At 32.9% G+C, this 20,353-nt stretch overlaps 1 protein-coding gene across 1 annotated transcript; it reads right to left on the bottom strand.

The window, feature by feature from the left end:
- Positions 1–19,206: 19,206 nt before the first annotated feature.
- LOC131180220 (uncharacterized) lies at positions 19,207–20,271 on the bottom strand. The gene is made up of 3 exons (XM_058147853.1): positions 20,112–20,271; positions 19,790–19,852; positions 19,207–19,682 (listed from the first exon to the last, which is right to left on the bottom strand). The coding sequence occupies exons 1-3, from the start codon at positions 20,199–20,201 to the stop codon at positions 19,344–19,346; spliced, it is 492 nt and encodes a 163-aa protein (XP_058003836.1). The 5' UTR covers positions 20,202–20,271; the 3' UTR covers positions 19,207–19,343.
- Positions 20,272–20,353: the final 82 nt, after the last annotated feature.

Here is a 20,353-nt window from a genome sequence, read left to right as displayed (position 1 = left end):
GTACCAATGAGTTAAGAGAAGCCTTATTCCGAGCCCCGGCATCTTTGAATGCCAGAACCCTTAGTTCTAGGCTTCCGTGAGGGGTAGCTGTAATCAAATTTCGAGGGATCGGAAAAGTCCTTATCCGACCCCTATTAAAATAAAAGAGATCGGAGTAGAGTTCTTATCCGATTCTCAATCTAAAATCTTAATAAATATTTAAAGGAGATCGGAGGAGAGTTCTTATCCGGTTCTCACTTAAAAATTTTAACAAATATTTAAAAAGAGATCGGAGGAGAGTTCTTATCCGGTTCTCACTTAAAAATTTTAACAAATATTTAAAAAGAGATCGGAGGAGAGTTCTTATCCGATTCTCACTTAAAAATTTTAATTAATGTTTAAAAAGAGATCGGAGGAGAGTTCTTATCTGATTCTCAAGCCTAAAAATTTTAATAAATATTTTAAGGAGATCGGAGGAGAGTTCTTATCCGATTCCCAAATTAAATTTTAACAAATACGTAAGATGATTCCCCCTAAAATAAAACAAATACGCAGTAGCAACTCACTAAGGTTGTCTCATTTACTTATGTATCTGGGTAATCCGGATTAGTGAAAAATCAAATATTCCTTTTTGTCAAAAGGATTAACATTTCCATTCAAACCCTCCTAACTATAAAGAACATGAAGTTAAATCTGCTTACCCTCGTTGAGGGACGAGGTGGGGTGCCTAACACCTTCCCCGCCCGTTTACGGATCCCGAACCTAGAATCTCTGTTTTTTGAAGTGGTTTCATTTTAATTTACTTTCACAAATGGTTTTCTTTAATTTCCCTCAAAATTAAAGTGGCGATTCCTCACTTTTCCCACTTCGGTGAGTGTTTGTCTAGGCGATCGCAAAACACCTTGCGACACTCCCCAATAATATCCCTATAGCGCTTAGACCACCATGGGAATGTAGAACCCCATGGATGGAGTTACAGGAGTGCAACCACCACTATGACCTCCTATAGCCCCAATAGCTCCGACACAAGAGATTAGGAGAAGTGGTAGCGGTAAAACAAAGATGACAGACTACTTAAAGCTGGATACACTTAAATACAAGGAAGGAGATGATCCTTTCGAGTACGTGAAGGTAGTTAAGATGATAGCAGATGAATTCAATGCTAGTGACAGTAGGGCCATTCAGATGGCCTGCTTTACCTTGAAATGTAAAAAGGCAAAAGAATGGTATAAGGCTTATGTTGCTCATAAGATTGACAGCATGACCTGGTATCAGTTTGTGGTAGAATTTACCAACTGGGCCTTCCCAAAAAGCTCCAGGGAGTTGAAGGAGGTAGAGTTTGAGTAGTTGAGACATACACCTATTATGAGTATGGATGAATAACAGATAAGTTTATGGACCTCCTGCAGTATGTGGGGCAAGAGTATGATACTAATAGAAAAAAGGCTAAGAGGTACACCCAGGGGTTGCATTCTAGATACTCTTCATTAATTTTGGTGGTAGAAACCCCATAACTTTCACCCAATAATAGATGCTGTAAGGAAGATAGAGGCAGGAGCTATCATTGAAGGGAGTTTAGATTTGAAGAGTACAAAGGCAGAATAGTCTAAAATTCCAAACGCTACTGACACAGGGAGGTTCTGTCACTTGATAAAGACTATTTCCTCATCCGAGACTAAGAAGGAAAAAGGAAGGAAGTTTGGCAAGAAACAAAGAAGAATAAGCTCTGGAACAGAATTAAGTCAGGCCTTAGGATGGGAAGTGGATCTAGTTCGGGTTTCAACACTTCTGATTGTGTTAGATGTGAAAAGCTTATCGAGGACCTTATAGGTTTGGAACCTCACAGTGTTACCAATATGGATAGGAGGGACACATGTCAATGGAGTGTCCTAATATGGAAAGAGTGGCTTCTCAATAAGTAGGGTCAGGCAATGTGGCTAACCAATAGCGAGATAGACTTTTATGGGTCCCTCATCAGGAAGGGGATAGAGTAGAAGATGAGGTTTTTCATCCTCCATAGCAGGTTCACAAGGAAGGGGTTCGACAGCATTGGCTCGGATCCTTACCATGACACAATAGGAAGCTAATACCACCAACACTATAGTGTTAGGTAACCTTTGCATTAAAAGTTTCAATATGCATGCTTTGATTAATTCGGGTGCATCACACTCTTTTATTAACCTTGATACAATCCTAAGATTAGGATTAGTAATCTCAAGTTTAGAATGTCCATTGCTTGTTAGTGGACCCAAATGTGACTCTTTGGTAACACAGATGATCTGTTATGCTTGTTCAATAATGGTTGAAGACATATGTTTTTTAGCTAACCTAATAGTTCTAGAATTAACAAATTTTGATGTCATTCTAGGAATGGATTGGCTTTCAACCAACTATGCTACCCTAGACTGTAGAAGCAAGATAGTAGAGTTTAGAAGATAGAATTGTTCAGTTGTAGTATTCCAAAAAGATCAGATATCACCCATAAAGGTTATGATCTCAGCCATGCAAGCCCAAATGATGCTCTGAAAGGGTTGTGAGGGTTTCTAGCACATGTTAAAGAAGTTTTGGAGAACAAAATTGGATTGGGGTCATTTCTTGTGGCAAGAGAGTGTCCAAATGTGTTTCTAGAGGAACTACCTAGTTTGCCACCTAAGAGGAAGATAGATTTCGAGATTGATCTCATGCCTAGTACTAGGCCCATATTTATCCCTCCTTACAAGATGGCTCCTGTAGAGTTGAAAAGTTAAAGAAACAACTATAGGAGTTAGTAGATAAGGGGTTCATCAAATCGAGTGCCTCTCCTTGGGGCGCTCCTATATTGTTTGTGAAGAAGAAAGATGGATCTCTAAGGCTATGCATAGATTACAGATAGTTGAATAAAGTGACCACTAAGAACAATTACCCTTTGCCCTATATTGATGGCTTGTTTGGCTAATAGAAGCTAGTTGTTTTCGAAGATAGACTTAAGGTCTGAATATCACCAACTGAGGATCAAAGAGATGGATATTTTGAAAACTACTTTTCAGACCAGATATGGCCATTATGAGTTTCTTTTGATACCATTCGGGTTAACCAACGGCCAATGCCATTCGACTTAACCAATGGCCAATTGCAGTTATGGATCTTATGAATAAGGTATTTAGGCCTTATCTAGATCACTTTGTAATCGTCTTTATTGGTGACATGCTAGTGTATTTCAGAAGTTCTAAAGAACATGGACAACATTTAAGAATGGTTCTTTAGATGGCATCAGTTGTATGCAAAGTTTTCTGAGTGTGAGTTCTGGCTGAAAAGCATATCTTTCTTGGGACATGTAGTGTTAGATACGGGAATTGAAGTAGATCCTAAGAAGGTTGAAGCAATGGCAAATTGGCTGAGACCAGCTACAGTGATTGAGATCAAGATTTTTCTAGGTTTGGCAGGTTATTATAGGAGATTTGTGCCTGATTTCTTTAAGATAGCTTGTGACACTCCTTACCCGTCTACAGTGTAGCCAAGCGACGCATGTCACACTTGGTGCCGGAGCATCTTAACTTGTCTCATTTAATTCTTAATTTTCCACATTTTATTTATTTTTTTATTTAAATTTAAATTCAATTATTTTAATAGAGAAACTGACGGAGTTTTCCCTAATTTATTGATATCCTGATGATTTTCCACCTGATTGAATAACAAATGTAGTAATATTCTCATTATCATCATCAATTTAATGTCACTCATATAAACACATATGAAATTTCAAATCATTTCCATGCATCCACAACTCAAATATGAAATTTGAAACTTTATTAATTTACATCATCCGTAAATTTAATATACAATTATATATATTTCACAATAATTACATGAGTATCTGATTTACATTACAAAATGGAAATCAAATTACAAATTACAAAATACAAAATTACTAATGAAGTCCAATGGTCCTACCCAAAACATTGCACGGATGAGGGACACTAGACACAATGCAGATCTGACTCTCACCCAATCTGAGGTCTACCGAGCTCTCGCTCTGTATCTCTAGTATCTACGCATAGCAAAAAGCGACGCGCTAAGTAATACAGCTTAGTGGTGCCAATATAAAATAAAAATAAACTAACATAAATAAATATGTAGAAATTATGTTGTTATTTTATACAGACTAGATTTCTGGTAATTATTCATAATATTAGTAGTCTACAACAGAACGACTAATAAGCCATATCAAATATCAGGCATAAAGCCAAGTGTATCAATCATAGCAAAATGGCCATAGGCCATAATATCATAAAATGGCATAAAATACCATAAATCATGGAATGAAACAAAGTCATATGTAGTACTGCTATCGAAACCCTATTGGCATACCAACCTATCCAAACCAATCATACTAGGCATACTAGGGCATGTTACAAAATTAATTGTTTAATTCTTTATACTTAATGTTTGGTGGTTACTATTCACCTTATTATTTATGCATAATTGTTGACTTTTTTATAATTAATAGGTAGGCAAGTTCTAATTGCACTAAAATACCACATTTTGGGTTTTACATATATTGGCATTGGTTGCCAATTTCAATTCAAAACTCATTGGAAGTTATTTCAAATTTTTATATTTGGTTACTTGGGTTTACTATTCCATTAGACCAATCTACAGTGAGAATTTGGTAAACTTTCTTCACCAAAGTTGTTCCTTAATATATCTTCTTTAATTCCCTTTTTGAACCACTCCATTTGGAGTTTTGTAGCTCAGTTATGGCATTTTTACCATAACTGGCCGGATTGGTCATTATCCAGATTTTCTGAGCAGAATTTGGTTCTGACAGTTTTAGTGTCCTAAATTTGGCTAACAATTTGAATTGGTTATAGTCAGAATTTGGGTTTCTATTCCTCATGAAAGTTGTTCTACATTATCTAAGCTTTCCAGGGGTTCAAGAATCAGGTAATTTGGACCTCTCTACACAAAGTTAAGGCTAATTGAACAAATACTGTTCATTTGGTTATTTTCCAGGTCTAGAATTTGGTTACCCAGATTTAGGCAATTTTTAGGTCAACTTAAGTTAGTTTTTTGGGTAGGGTCTCTTCATAAAAAATGTGGGATTAGGTGACTAGTTTCACCTCTAATTTTTCTTGCACCAATTGAAGCTACACAAGTTAAGTTATTGCTGCCCAAACACACTATACTCAAGTCTAAAATTTCTAGCACAAAAGTGTAGCAAACCAATTCTCAATCCAATGCCACAATAAACTTCATTCTATGGTCACACTTTATTAAATGGTCACTAATTGACCATTAGAACATAAATCTATCATCAACTCCACAAAACCCCAATTTTTGGGTTCAAAACCCTAATCACAACTTCTCAATTTCACATAACACATGCAAATTCACTTCTTACTTCATATATGTGCTCATAACCTAACTAGAATTCAAGTTTAAATTTAATTAAACACCCTAATTCTTCCCCCTACCATGGCTGCTGAAAATCAAGGGTTACCCTAACATGCATATTTTTCTTCAATTTCCATAATTCCTAGCTTAATTTAATGTCCTAACATGAACATAAAGAGAGAAAGAGAAAAAGATGGCAGTAACCTCTTAAAGCACAATCCTAAGATGTCAAAATCCTCACTTTCTCCAAATTTCTTGGCAATCAAATACCTTAGCTAGGTTAAGTGACAAGCTTTTTTATGAAGGAATTAATGGGTTTTATGGTGAGGAAATCAAGATTTGGTAAGCCTGATGAAGGAAGCATCAATGGAGGGAAGAGAGAGGGAGTTTCAGCCAACTAAAGGAAGAAGGTAGAAGAAGTAAAATTTTATTTTGATTTGTCTCCTTTTCCCTTTTATTCTTAGTCTTGTTTAGTTATGATTGGCTAAGAGATTTTTAATGGCATCATCATGATGTCATAATTGAATTTTAAATTTCATTTGTGTTTATATGACTGACATTAAATTAATGATGAGAATGAGAATATGAGAATGAGAATATTACTACATTTGTTTTTCAATCAGGTGGAAAATCATTAGAATATTAATAAATTAGGGAAAACTCCGTCAGTTTCTCCATTAAAATAATTGGATTTAAATTTAAATAAAAAAATAAATAAAATGTGAAAAATTAAGAATAAAATGAGACAAGTTAAGATGCTCCGGCACCAAGTATGACATATCTCGCTCGGCTACACTGTAGATGGGTAAGGGGTGTCACATAGCTACTCCAATGACTAGGTTAACTCAAAAGAACGAGAAGTTTGAATGGAGTGATTAATGTGAGGAGAGTTTCTAGAAGCTTAAAGAATGTCAAGTTTCAGCACCAGTGCTGCTTTGCCTTTAGGCAATGAAAATTTCATCGTTTACTACAATGCCTCTTGAGTGGGTTTGGAATGTGTTCTTATGTAGAATGGTAAGGTAATAGCTTATGCTTCGAGATAGTTGAAGAAGCATGAAGCTAATTATCCCACTCATGACTTAGAGATGGTGGCTATAGTTTTTGCCTTAAAGATGTGGAGACACTATCTATATGGGGCCAAATGTGAAGTTTTCACATACCACAAGAGTCTCCAATACATCTTCAACCAAAAAGAGCTAAATCTTAGACAAAGAAGATGGGTAGAGCTACGTAGTGAATATGATTGTACCATCCAGTAACATTCGAGAAAGTTAAATATTATTGCAGATGCCCTTAGCCGAAATCATTTAGTAGTTTGACTTATATATCCATAAAAAGACAGTCTATCTTGAAGGAGTTACACCAGCTGATTGGAGAAGGGTTATAACTGGAGTTATCAGTTAAGGGTACTTGAATAGCTCATATAAAAGTGACACCGGTGTACTTAAGATAAGTGGCAGAGAGGTAGTATGAAAACTTTGAGTTGGTAAAGATAGCTAAAGTAATGCAGAAAGGTGAGAATCCTAAGTTCCATTTTGATTGGAAAAGAGTGTTAAGATATGGTAGTAGGTTATGTGTACCAAATGATATTGGGTTCAAGGGAGGCATTGTAACAGCCCGATCCTTCTCCAGTTAGTATTGTCCGCTTTGGCCCATGGGCCTCACGGATTTGTCCCTTGGGAGGTTTTATTCCCAAAAACGCACTGACCAGGTGAGGAAGGCTCCCACATATATGGCCCAAATCTTTCCTTCCCGTTTCCGATGTGGGACACGAAGTTTCCACCCCAGTGCGTAGCTGGTTGAACAAGCACGTCCCAACCCCATCCCTGGGTCGTGACAAGCCCACCAGCTTCCGCCTGGTGCGTCCTCGCACCACACACCGTACTAGAGGGAGTCCAGCTCTGATACCAAATTGTAACGGCCCGACCCACTAGTGATATTGTTCGCTCTGGGCTGAAGCCCTCACTATTTTAAAACGCGTCAATAGGGGTTAGGAACCTCCATCTTATGAACCCAGCATCTCTCCCGTGTTTTGCCGATGTGGGATTTGCCTAGGGTGTTACAGGCATTATAAGAGAAGCTCATAATGCTAAGTACAACATTCATTTTGGAACCACCAAATGTATCAAGATCTAAAGAAAATGTATTGGTGGTCTTCCATGAAGAAAGAGATTACATAGTTTATCTGCTTATGAAGTCTATCAGAGAGTGAAGCTAGAACATTGGAAGCTAGCAAGACTGCTTAACCCACTACCCATTCCAGAATAGAAATGGGGAAATGTGGCAATGGACTTTATTATGGGGTTACTAGTAGCCTCTAACATACATGACTTAATATGGGTTATAGTGGACAGGTTGACCAATACTACTTACTTCATTCTTGTAAGAGCAAACTATTCTATGGATAAGTTAGCTCAGGTGCACATGGTAGAGATAGTAAGGTTACATGGAGCTCCAGTAATAATAGTATCTGATAAAGGACCACAGCTCACATTAAGGTTTTGGTGTTGTCTTCAAAATGAGATAGGCACCGAGTTGGACTTCAGCACAACTTTCCATCTTTAGACAGATGGACAGTCAGAAAGAACCATATAGACTCTAGAGGATATGTTAAGACTGTGTGTACTTGATATTGGAGCATTATGAAAAAGTACCTTCCTCTGGTTAAGTTTGCATAAAATAATAGCTATCACTCTAGCATCAGAATAGCACTGTATAAAGCTTTGTATGGAAGGAAATATAGGTCTCCTGTGTGTTGAGAAGAATTGGGTGAAAGGGCTTTAACAGGAATGGAGTTGGTGGAAATCACCAATCAGGCCATGCATTTAATTAGGGCAAAGTTGAAGATAGCTGCGAGTAGACAGAAAAGCTATGCATATCTCCATAGAAGAAAAGTGGTTTTCTAAGAAGGGGATATGGTCTTTCTTAAGGTGTCTCCATTGAAGGGTGTCATCCGATTTGAGAGGAGAGGCAAACTAGCTCCAAGATATATTGGACCATATGAGGAGCTACAAAGGTTGGAAATATATCTTATAAGATAGCCTTGCCACTAGAAATTGAGAGGGTCTATCCAGTATTTCATGTTTTTATGTTATGGAAGTATGTGGTAGATCCGAACAAGGTTATAAGTGAACCCGACATGGGAGTTTTAGAGAATCTTTCTTATATTGAGCAACAAAGGTTATAAGTGGTAGCCTTATGGAAGTATGTGGTAGATCCTAACAAGGTTATAAGTGAACCTGATTTGGGAGGAGAGGAAAACTAGCTTCAAGATATATCGGACCATATGAGGTGCTACAAAGGTTGAAAATGTATCTTATAAGCTACCCTTGCCACCGGAAATTGAGAGGATCTATCCAGTGTTTCATGTTTCTATGTTATGGAAGTATGTGGTAGATCTGAACAAGGTTATAAGTGAACCCGACATGGGAGTTTTAGAGAATCTTTCTTATGTTGAGCAACCTATCTAGATTGTGGATATGCAAATAAGGAAGCTCAGGAATAAGGAGATACCTAAGGTCAAAGTCCTTTGGAATTGCTATAACATAAAAGAATGCATGTGGGAGACCCGCGACTCCATTTTACACCAATATCCTCACTTATTCTACGTATGTTTTGCCATGTTTATTTATGTTATGCTTTAAGTATTTATGTTGTTAAGTGTTTGTTTTAACATTTGAGGATGAATGTTTTTAAGGGGGGAGAATGTAACACCCACCATTTCCTAACGTCAGAATTTCTGTTGTTGATGGAATATTCTGACGAATTCAAAGATTTAATAGATAAGGGAGTGCTGGTAAGAAGTGCATGTATTTATATGTATGATGTTTTCAAAATGTATTTAAAAAAAATGTTTTAAAGGATTTATCCCCAAAAGTTTTTAATTTTTCTTTTGAGCAGAAGGAGCTTTGGCAACCAAAAGATGAACTTTTAGCAGCCAAAGTACTTTTTATTGTTCAATTTTTATTTGAGCAGAATGGACTCCAGTAGCCAAAACTACGATTTTCAACAGCCGAAAGTCCCTCGATAGTGAGGGTATAAATAGCCAACAGATTTTTTCTATCAAAAAGTAACTTAAACTCTCACTCCTCTTTCTCTTTCAACTTTTTAGACATGCAAGGACATTCCTAGGAGATTTTCTTGGCAATTACATGTTGTGAAACTTGATTTCTTCTTTGAGGTAGTTTGGTGAAAGTAGACTGAAGCTAGAATTGTTAATTTACTTCCTTCTCCATTTCAAGGGGAAAAGGTAATTTATGTTTTCTTTTGGTCTTTTTAGAAGAATTCAAGTATGCTTAAATGTATTAGATTGTTGGGTTTTAAATTGCATGTGATTTTTTGGCATGGTTTTAAGTTTTTGATTTTGGGGAAAAGAGTTGCATGTTGAGATTTTGGATGAAAGTATGATGTTCTTTGATGTATTTTGGTATTTCAATGTTAAATGAAGTGTTGTTCTTGCTTTCTATCAAATCTAAGTGTTTATGGATCTAGAATGGTTAGTTGCCTTAGTTGAACCTAAGGATTTCTTATTTTTGTGATAATAGAAGTTTATTGGAACTTTGAATCCTAGCTTTTAATTGTTACATGTGATCTTGGAGCATGGATTCAAGTTGTTTTAGGCCTTAGGAAGGTGTATATATGTTTGAATTGTGTTTTAGAGCCTTATGGTATGTTTTGGAGGTTTTGGGTAGAGAATTTTTGCTGGTTTTTGAATCAAAATTCTAGAAATTCTCAAGTTTAAGGTAGCTGAAGCATGTAGTTTCTTAGGAAAATCTAGAGAAATTCTAGGTTCGATAGCCGAAGTCCAAGCCTTGGGCAACCACAGTGGCTACTGCTCGAAATGGGCACTCGATGTCCAAAGGTTTGATAGTCAAAGTCAAAGACTTTGGTAGCTAGAATTGGTTTTGCTAGCTTTATTTCTCCTCTAATTCCAAGGTTCCCAAAACATGATTTTATGGTTCCTAAAGGCCTAGATTAAAATGTTTGATATGAGTATAGAGTCTTAGAGCTTCAAATAACTCATTAGGTTTCGATGTTTGTAGGATTAGACTTAAGAGATTCAGGAAGCTAAGGATCCGAGGCTAGTTATTGTTCGTGTTAGGTGGTTGATAGGATATAAGAGGTGAGTAACTCTAACCCTAATAAAATGCAAATTCTTTACATATGATTCATGATCATCCACATTCATCAGTTCATTGTTTACTAGGGTGTATGTATTTAGAGCATGAATATGTTACATTTTTGCATAATTGTTATTAGTACATGATGGATTATGGATGCCCACTGACTATCCCCATAGTTATGACTATGTTAAGTTATGTATGTTATAGATCTATAAAATCTAAGAGGAGATCTTTACGATGCCCCGGGTGCATGATGCGTGTCATGTTTTAAATGAAAGTCCTAAAGAGCCTCTGTATGAGCTAGGCATATTGGATTAGGGGAGTCAATGATGACAAGTCCATCCTATGTGAAATGTTTATGATGTGAAAACCCATTTGAATGTTGCGGTGCACATGTATGAAAGGAATGATAAATTTAAAGTATATTGGTTAGTTTAATCACTAAGCTTGTGTAAGCTCACCCCTTTCCCCTAACCCCAGGTGTAAGAATGCAGGAATAGAAGAGTCCTTTGGAGCTTGAGCAGCAGGAATAGCTGTAGAGTGTTTGTAAGTATATTATATATTTAGATGGACATGTAAATTGCAAATGGATAGTTACTGTACTGGTACTCAGGACTTGATTAATGTTTTATCTTAAGTATGAGTGATGTATTTATGGATATTTGTAATCTAAGCTAACTCTTTTTAAGTATGTATGTTAAACTAATTACACTTTAGTGATATTATGTATGTATGGGTTTAAATTTGGAGCCAATTTCATGGTAATTATGAATGAGAAAACTAAAGTGTAATAGTTGAGAGTATGGTTGGATTATAAGATACAAGAATATGTTTATGTTTAGCAGTTTTCTTTTAGGCTTCCTATAGGTTCTGATAGCCTTAAGCTAACCCGATCCCTAGCACCGGTAACAGCCCCCGATTTGGGTCATTACATAATGGACATCCACCATAAATATATTTATAACACTCCCCCTTGAATATCTATGCATTAAAGAATATGCCTTGTTAAAACCTTACTAGGAAAAAATCCAGTTGGAAAAAAATCCTAGTGAAGGAAAAATAGTACATTATTCTTTTTTAAAATAAGCGATAAATACTGCCTCATTAAAAAACTTTTATTGGTAAAACCAAGTGGAAAAAACCATAGTAAAGGGAAAAAAATTACAGTGCATAATAACTCTCCCTCATGAAGAAATCACTTAAGATTTTTAAGTCTTTGAATTCCAATCTTGTTCACCAATTTTTTGAAACTTGTAGTTGGAAGTGTTTTGGCAAGCAAATTAGCAAAATTATCTCTTGAGTAAATTTGTTGAACATTAACCATTCTTCTGAAGATCATGAATGAAGAAAAATTTTGGAGAAATATGTTTGCCCTGTCTCTTTTAATGTATCATTTCTTCAACTAATTTATATATGTAGTATTATCTTTGTACAAAATGGTTTAAACTTCTTAGATCATATGTACTCTGAATACATTGAATTACTGATCTCAACCATACTCATTTTTTACTTATTTCATGAATTGCTAAAATGTTTTCATAGTTAGAAGAAATAGTAGCTATAGTTTGTTTTGTTGAATAACATGAAATAGCTATACCTCCACATGTAGATATATAACCAGTCTAAGATCTACTATTATGTGGATCAGATAAATAACTTGCATCTGCATAACCAACCAAATCTGGTTATGACATGTTAGTCTAATATAAATCCATATCCATTGTACCTCGAAGATATCAAATTATCTGCATAACTCCATTCCAATAATGTCTTCAGGTTGGAGTAAAGCTATATCTTGCTAATAAATTTATAAAAAAAGATAAATAAGGTCGAGTATGACTAGTAGGATACATTAGTGCACCTATTGCACTAAGATATGGTACTTCAGGATCAATAAGTTCCTCATCATTTCCTTGAGGTCAGAAAGGGTACTTTTTCTTATCAAGTAACCTTACAACCATTAGTGAACTCAATAGATGGGCTTTATGTAACATCCCGTGTGGAAAGGGAAGGTTTCGACTAAAGTGGTCCTCTGAGAGGGCAAGGCTCGCTAGTGTCCTTGTCCAAATGGGGAGCATGAATGAATCAAATCATACATTGAAATTAGGGAAACTAATCATTAGAGGCTCCTTTTGGTGGAATGGCTTAAATAGTTGGAAGAACTCCAGAGTTAAGCGTGCTCGCTTGAGAGAAATCCTAGGATGGGTGACCTCTTAGGAAGTTCTCCATTCCACCTATGGTACAAAATCATCAGGCTTATAGCTAAAGTGGACAATTCCTCTAGTGACTAGAGCCTGGCCATTATAGATGGTATCAAAGCTGAACCCCCTCTAGTAGATGTGTGATTCGAGGACAAACCAGGCAGAAGCTGGTGGGCCTGTAACATCTCGTGCGGAAAGGGAAGGTCTCGGCTAGAGTGGTCCTCTGGGAGGGCAAGGCTCGCTGGTGCCCTTGTCCAAATGGGGGGCAGGAATAAACCAAATCATACATTAAAATTGGAGAAACTAATCACTAGAAGCGCCTTTTGATGGAACGGCTTAGAGAGTTGGAAGAAATTTGGGGTCAAGCATGCTCGCTTGACAGAAATCCTAGGATGGGTGACCTCCTGGGAAGTTTTCCATTCTACCTATGGGACAGAACCGTGAGGCTTACGGCCAAAGCGAACAATTCCTCTAGTGGTTGGAGCCTGGCCGTTACACTTTATCCATATAGAATCATTTTAATACCTTGGTTATGTAAGTTGACTAATAGATAAAGATGCCATTTTTGAAATCGATTTGCAAGTTGAGACAAAACTTTGTCTTCCAAAGGTATTTCATCTCAAGTTTTTTTTCAAAAATTCTACAGTTTTGCAAAGCTCTTTAGGAGTTTCAATAATGTTTAAATTATCAATATAAACTATATTGTAAATTCAGATCCCAATCTTTTTATTAACACATATGGACATAAAGGATCATTTTTATAGCCTTCTTTCAACAAATACTCACTAAGGCAATTAAACCACATGCATCTAGATTGCTTTCATCTATATAGAGCTTTATATAAATTAATTGAATAAAGGTCTCTAGAAATTGATTTTTGTGCTTAAGGTCACTTGAATCCTTTAAGTATTTTCATATAGACATCTTTGTCAAGCAAGCCATGTAAATAGGCACTCACTATATCCATTAAATGCATTTCAAGGTTTGCATGAATTGTTAGACTTAAGCAAATATCAAAACGTAATTGCATCCACCACAGGAGAATATTTATTCTCATAATCAATGCTAGGTCTTTGTGAGAAACCTTATGCAATAAGTCATGCTTTATATCTCACAGTTTCATTTTTTCTCATCTTATTTTCACACAAATACCATTTATATCTCATTAACTAGACTTCTTTTGATGTTCGAACTATAAGTCCAAAAACTTTACGTTTCTTAAGTGAATTTAATTTGGCATTGATTGTGCCATTCCATTTTGGCCAATAATTTTTGTTTGCATTCTTATACATACTTAGGTTCATGATCCTCATCATCTTTCATGATATTGATTGCTACATTACATGCAAAAATATCATCGATGTTTATTTCATATCGGTTCTGTCTTTGTCCTGACATGATGTAATTTATCGAGATCTTTTCATTTTCATTACTTTCAGGTACCTAAATTTCTTTTGAAAATTTATTAGTCATGTTTAGGTCCTCTTTTAGAGTTTTCTCTGCCGGAGTTTGCTGTGCTAGAGCTTGCTCTTATAGAGTTTAACCATCTTGAAATTCTGCTCCTTTTCATTTTCGAGGATTTTATCCTTGGAACTGATAGGTTTACCACACTTCAAGCATACTGTAAACTCATTAGCATGGGCAGTTTGTGCAGTTTATCCTTCTTGGACTTAAATTTTGATATGAGCATTTACAAACAACTGGTGTATGAGATTTAGTTGCTCTCTTTGGGTCAGTGAATGCGTTTGACAATTGATTGGTAATATTTTGAAAATGAATTATCTCTTGAACTTCTAGTTCACATTGCTTGGTATGAGGATCAAGATGTGATAATAACAATTCTTGCTAATTATTTTGCTCATCCAGTTGCTTATTTTCTCCCCTTATTGTCGGGAAAATTGATTCATCAAAGTGACAATCAGCAAATCTAGTCATAAATAAATCTCCTATCAAAGGCTTAAGACAATTAATTATAGATGGAGACTCATACCCGACATGTATTCTCAACCTCCTTTAAGGATCCATCTTAGTGCATTGTGGTGGAACAATTGGAATAATATACCACACATCCAAAAATTCTTAGATGGGAAATATTTAGTTCCTATTCCAAAATTGATGGTAAATGGGAGAACTTATGATAAGATGTTGGCGTGATGCATATAAATGCTGCTGCATGCAGAATAACATGTCCCCAAACAAAAATAAAGAGTTTTGTTCTTATAAGTAATGGCATTGCTATCAATTATAGTCATTTAATACATGATTCTGCCAAACCATTTTATGTGTGAACATGAGCTATAAGATGTTCAACAGTTATTCCCATCGACATGCAATAATCATTAAAAGTTTGAAATGTAAATTCACTAGTATTATCAAGAAAAATTATCTTAATTGGATAATCAGGAAAAGATGCTCGCAAGTGAATTATTTGTGCAAGCAATTTTGTAAATGACAAATTGCGAAATGATAATAGTACACATGTGATCATTTAATTCATACATCAATTAAAATCATAAAATATTTGAATGGTCCACATGGTAGATGTATAAGGCCATATATATCACCCTAAATACGTTCTAAAAATACAGGAGAATCAAATCCAATTTTAGTTGGTGATGGCCTAATAAATAATTTTCCTTGAGAACAAGCAGCACATGAGAATTCATTGAATTGAAGAACCTTCTAGTTTTTAATCAATGATCATATGAATTCTTGATGATTTTTCACATCATAATTGATTCGGGATGGCCCAACTAGTCATACCAAACAATAGAGTCATTTAGATTAGTAAACATGGGGTTTACATCAGTAAATTTTGGGTTTACTATGGTATGTATTTCAATCACAACAATTTTTGTGTAGTACAATCCAGAGGATAAAGAGAGTAATTTTTTCAACAAACATTTCTTCCCATAAATAATAGTAGTAATACATCATTTATAGTAAATTTTATTCCTATGCGCAATGATATATCAGCTCTTTTGGAGCCCTTAATTAATTTTTTATTATTAGATATTGTATTAACACATGCTTGTCTCATAATTAAATAAAAAAAATATTTCTTATTGTTAAATATGGTGTGTGTGGTTGCACTTTCCATAAGACATATATCCTTATTATTGATTTGGGATCTAGTTATATGAAAAATCGTATTTTCTTCATTAAACAAAATAAACAGCATAAGAAATATATTGTTAGGAAATAAATTCAAGAAAACATGACATAAAAAATTCTAAAACCATAAAAAAGCATGTGAAATAAAATAACAGACATTAAGAATTATTTAATCTCATATACTTCCATCATTTACCATATGATCAATAACACCTCTAGGGACAAATCCATCATTAACTGTATGGTCAATTCCTCCTTTAGGAAGAAAATCAACAACATCTAAATGTATTGTATTAATTTAGTCATGATCAAAATTATTATAGACAAGGTTTGTTTCAATAGTTTTTCCCCTCCCTTTCAAAGATACTTGGTAAGGCTTAATAAAATGCTTTGGCGTACGACGGGTGCATGACCAATAACCTTTCATACCACAATAATAACATTTATTCTCCATATTTTTCCATTCTATTCACTTGTATCTTTAATTTTTATTTCTTCACTATTTTGCCAATTTTGGTGGTGAGACGTGGTCTTATTGATAGAATAGTTATTATTATGAGAACTATGATTGTGGAAAGTATGTCAATTTCGACTATATCCATGCTCACGATCACTACCACGTCTATGAATTTTATTAAATGTTGTCGCATTCACTTTAGGAAATGAAGCATAATTAGATGGATGGGTTTAATGATTTTTCAGTAATATTATCCTACTTCTGGTATTGATATTTTTTGTCAATAATATTATGCCACTTCTAATGGCAATATCTTTCTTGCAAACTCTTTCAGAGTTCAAGTGGATATTTTACTATAAGATACTCAGTTTTCATAGAAATGATAATTAAATAAATATTATATAAATGAATCTAATATTCATGACAAATAATTCTTGCTCGTAATATCAAAGGCCACAAGTTCAATTTTGACAAATTTGACATACTATTATAAAAAATGCGTAGATTAGAAACAAGGAGACAATTACTATGATAAAAGATCAATAACGAAATTATCTCAAAGTACTTTTAATAATTTTTTGATTTGGATAACAATATTTCCTTTTAGTTAAGTTGTCGTAAATCATCAGCTGTCCAATTGGCTCTATTGACTTTCAAGTGTATCAAATATCACATTCATTGTCTCTATTTATAGGCATACATTAGAAGATATATGGTTCATAACTAATAAATTATTTAATGAAATACAATGAACTTTTAGAGAGAAAACAAAGAGTTAAAAATGCTAGTTAACATTCGCTATAAATATATTTGTAACAATTTATTATTTAATGAACTATTTAATTAGTCGTTTCATCCACTTTTATACTAATAAATAAAATAGGGAATAAAAGATTAAATGTTTAAACTATATTTGAAATTTTAAAATATTTTAGTTGACATTCCTAATCATATCAAACGAGCCACTCAAGAGCTGGTCTTATGATGTATATACTTACTATTTTTCTTTATACATTTAAATCTTTTATATGAGAAAAACACTCAGGATTTATTTTTAATATATACTTTTTATATTGCATAAGAACACTTTACTACGAATTATTATTTTTTTTATACTTATGTTCGAGTTAATTTTCGTATATTAAAATTAAATATTTTCTCCTTTTGATTTTAAAGGCACACCTCTGCTTGTTAATCCAATGAGTTCAAAATAAATGATTTTAAAATGCTTTCTACTAAAATTAGACTTTAATTAATAAAAATGAAAATTCACATTTTTATTAACTGGACCAATCATGTTGAGTATGAATTATTAATCTAATAATGCCAATGTATACTTAAGATTTGAGTACTATTTATTTATTAGAGTAGCATTAAAAAATATTGAAGGCAATTTGATCCTCAAGTGCTCTCATTTTATTATTGATTAATATTTTATTTTTTTCTACCAACTTAAAGGAAAGTATAATTTTATAAATATTCTAATTATAATACCTATGGTATATTTTTATTAAGAAATAATAACTTTAAATAATTAATTCAAAAGAATAATTAAATAAAAAGCTAATTGTATAAAAATATCAAACATTTGGCTAAATTCATATTTATATATTTTTTTAAATACATATTTATATTTATAACTTCAATTTGTGTATGAAATAACTAAATCTATAAAATTTACCACAATTATATTCAAAATGGTGAAATTGAATTTGACAAGCTAATGATAAATTACAATATAATATCTAAAATTTTATTCGATTAACAAATAAAAATTTTGAATATAATCATTATTTAACGTAAATATTTGATATTTTTAGTCTGTTGATTAAATTTTATATTTAAAAAAATATATTTTATATTTTTTAATTGAAATTTTATAATAAAAAATATTTTTATTAATTAAAATTAACGTAATTATATTTTAAATCAAACCAAATAAATCTACATATCTAAATGTAAAATGTAAAATAAGTTCATACTTTTTTACAAAGTAATTTTGAAAAATGTATAATTGAAAAGAATGAATCTCACATGAACTGTAGCATTTATTAAATAAAATGTGTATTTTATATATAGTTTACTTTTATTAATTTATGTGTTTTATTTAATAGATGCTATAATTCATGATAAATCAAGTTTAAACATAATTTTTTTTTCATTGATTTTTTCGCTTTCTTCCTTTTTCCTTGTGAAGAGAATACTAAAATTGCAGAAATATGCATATTATTACATTAAGGTATTTTTTTTTTTTTAATTTCTCTTCAATTAAAATTCGAACTCATTAATTAGTTTTTTCAAAATTTAGTAAAAAATCAGTAAAAAAATTAAAATTAAATTCAATTTATTATTAATTATAATATTTATTAAATAAAATACACATGTTAATTAAAATAAATTATATAAAAAATATATATTTTATTTAATGGACACTACAATTTGCATAGAACACATTCATTTTAATTATATATTATTTTCAAAATTACTTTAAATTGTGATGCAAAAAATTTATAAAAAAAATATAAATTTATTTTTATACATAAATTTGTTTGACTTATTTAAAAGATAATTACGTTAATTTCAATTAATAAAAATATTTTTTTATAAAATTTCAATTAAAAATAAATATAAATTATATTTTCTTCTCAAATATAAAATTTAATCACTTGGTTAAAAATGTCAAACTTTTATGTTAAATTATGATTATATTCAAAACTTTTATTTGTTAATCAAATAAAATTTTTGGAGTTATATTGTGATTTACCATTAACTTTTCAAATTCAATTTCATTCTTTAATAAAATTGTGACAAATCTTAAAAGTTTAACTATTTCACACGCAAATTGAAATTGAAGTTATGGATAAAAATGTGAATTTAGCCAAACTTTTGACTTTTTTTTATAAAATTTAAAAAAAAAAAAGAAAAATAATATTAAAGAAAGTAATTAGAGAAACTTCCATCGTATTAAATTCTTTGAGTCCATAAACATAGAGTGTTCCTATAACAACTAAACTAAATTTTGATCAAGCAAGTTGATAATAGAAAGTACATTGGATAAAGTAGTTAAAGATTAAATAAATAAATAAAGTTCATAATTCATAGTAGAACACCAATGAGCATAGCTACCAGAAAAATCAGAACAATTAGGCATCCAACTAGATCATTGACAGGATTATTAATCTCAGAAAAATCTTGAATTGGTACCATGGAAGAAAGATCACTAATTGGATTTTTTATGTCCAGTTCTGAACCAGTCTCCATGGAAAGAGGATCCATGTCAAAAAGATCAGGGATCAAATTAGGATTTCTCTTCCAAAATTCTGCAGTAGACCTTTTCATCTCATCAATGGTGGTTGTCAACTTCAATATTTTCTTCTCCAAATCAGTGTTCTTCAGCTTGATTGCCTCATTGGCCCTTTCTTGTTTCCTCAATAACTATAATAAAAAATAAATAAAGTCAAAATTTTCATTCACTTAAACAAAAATTGTAGCTCAATTTAAGATTTGTCAACAGCACAAGTTAAGATTTGTCGTCAACTCACAGTTTCCAGTTCTGCAATCCTCAGATTCAAATCAGCAACTTCCTTTTCAAAGGCAGTATCTAGCTTTTGTTCCTATACCAAGGAGAGAAACAAGAATTCAGGTTAAGATTACAAGCTCTATTCCTAGTCCTCGTTAGAGGCTAGTATATATATGGCCAATTGGACTTAAAAGTCTAAACGTTTAGGTTATTTCTCGATTATAGCCAAACGTTTTAATTTTAGATAATAAATCTCAACATTTGAGATTGGTTTAATAAAACTTTCTGAAAAACAATTTTGCTTATAATTATATCCAATCTGAAGAGAGAATTCATTACTTTACCTTGTTATCATGGGTTAACAAAGGTTTTCGCAGAGAATCTGGAGGAGGATGGAGGCGAGAATAGCCAGTTGTGGAGTGATGGTTACCCATGAAGCCAATGGCTATGGTGACAGAAAATTTGGAGAGAAAATTTTATTTGAAATAGGAAAATTTATAAGAATGAAAATGATGTGCGCAGGAAAATCCCATGAAATTTAAAGATGATGACAATTGAAAGATCATTAAAGTGGGATTTCTTTGAA

The sequence above is a fragment of the Hevea brasiliensis genome, chromosome 5, assembly GCF_030052815.1.
Source record: "Hevea brasiliensis isolate MT/VB/25A 57/8 chromosome 5, ASM3005281v1, whole genome shotgun sequence".
NCBI classification, from domain to species: domain Eukaryota; kingdom Viridiplantae; phylum Streptophyta; class Magnoliopsida; order Malpighiales; family Euphorbiaceae; genus Hevea; species Hevea brasiliensis.
Note: the sequence above shows the minus strand (reverse complement) of the source record. Positions and strands in the feature narration are given on the sequence as shown.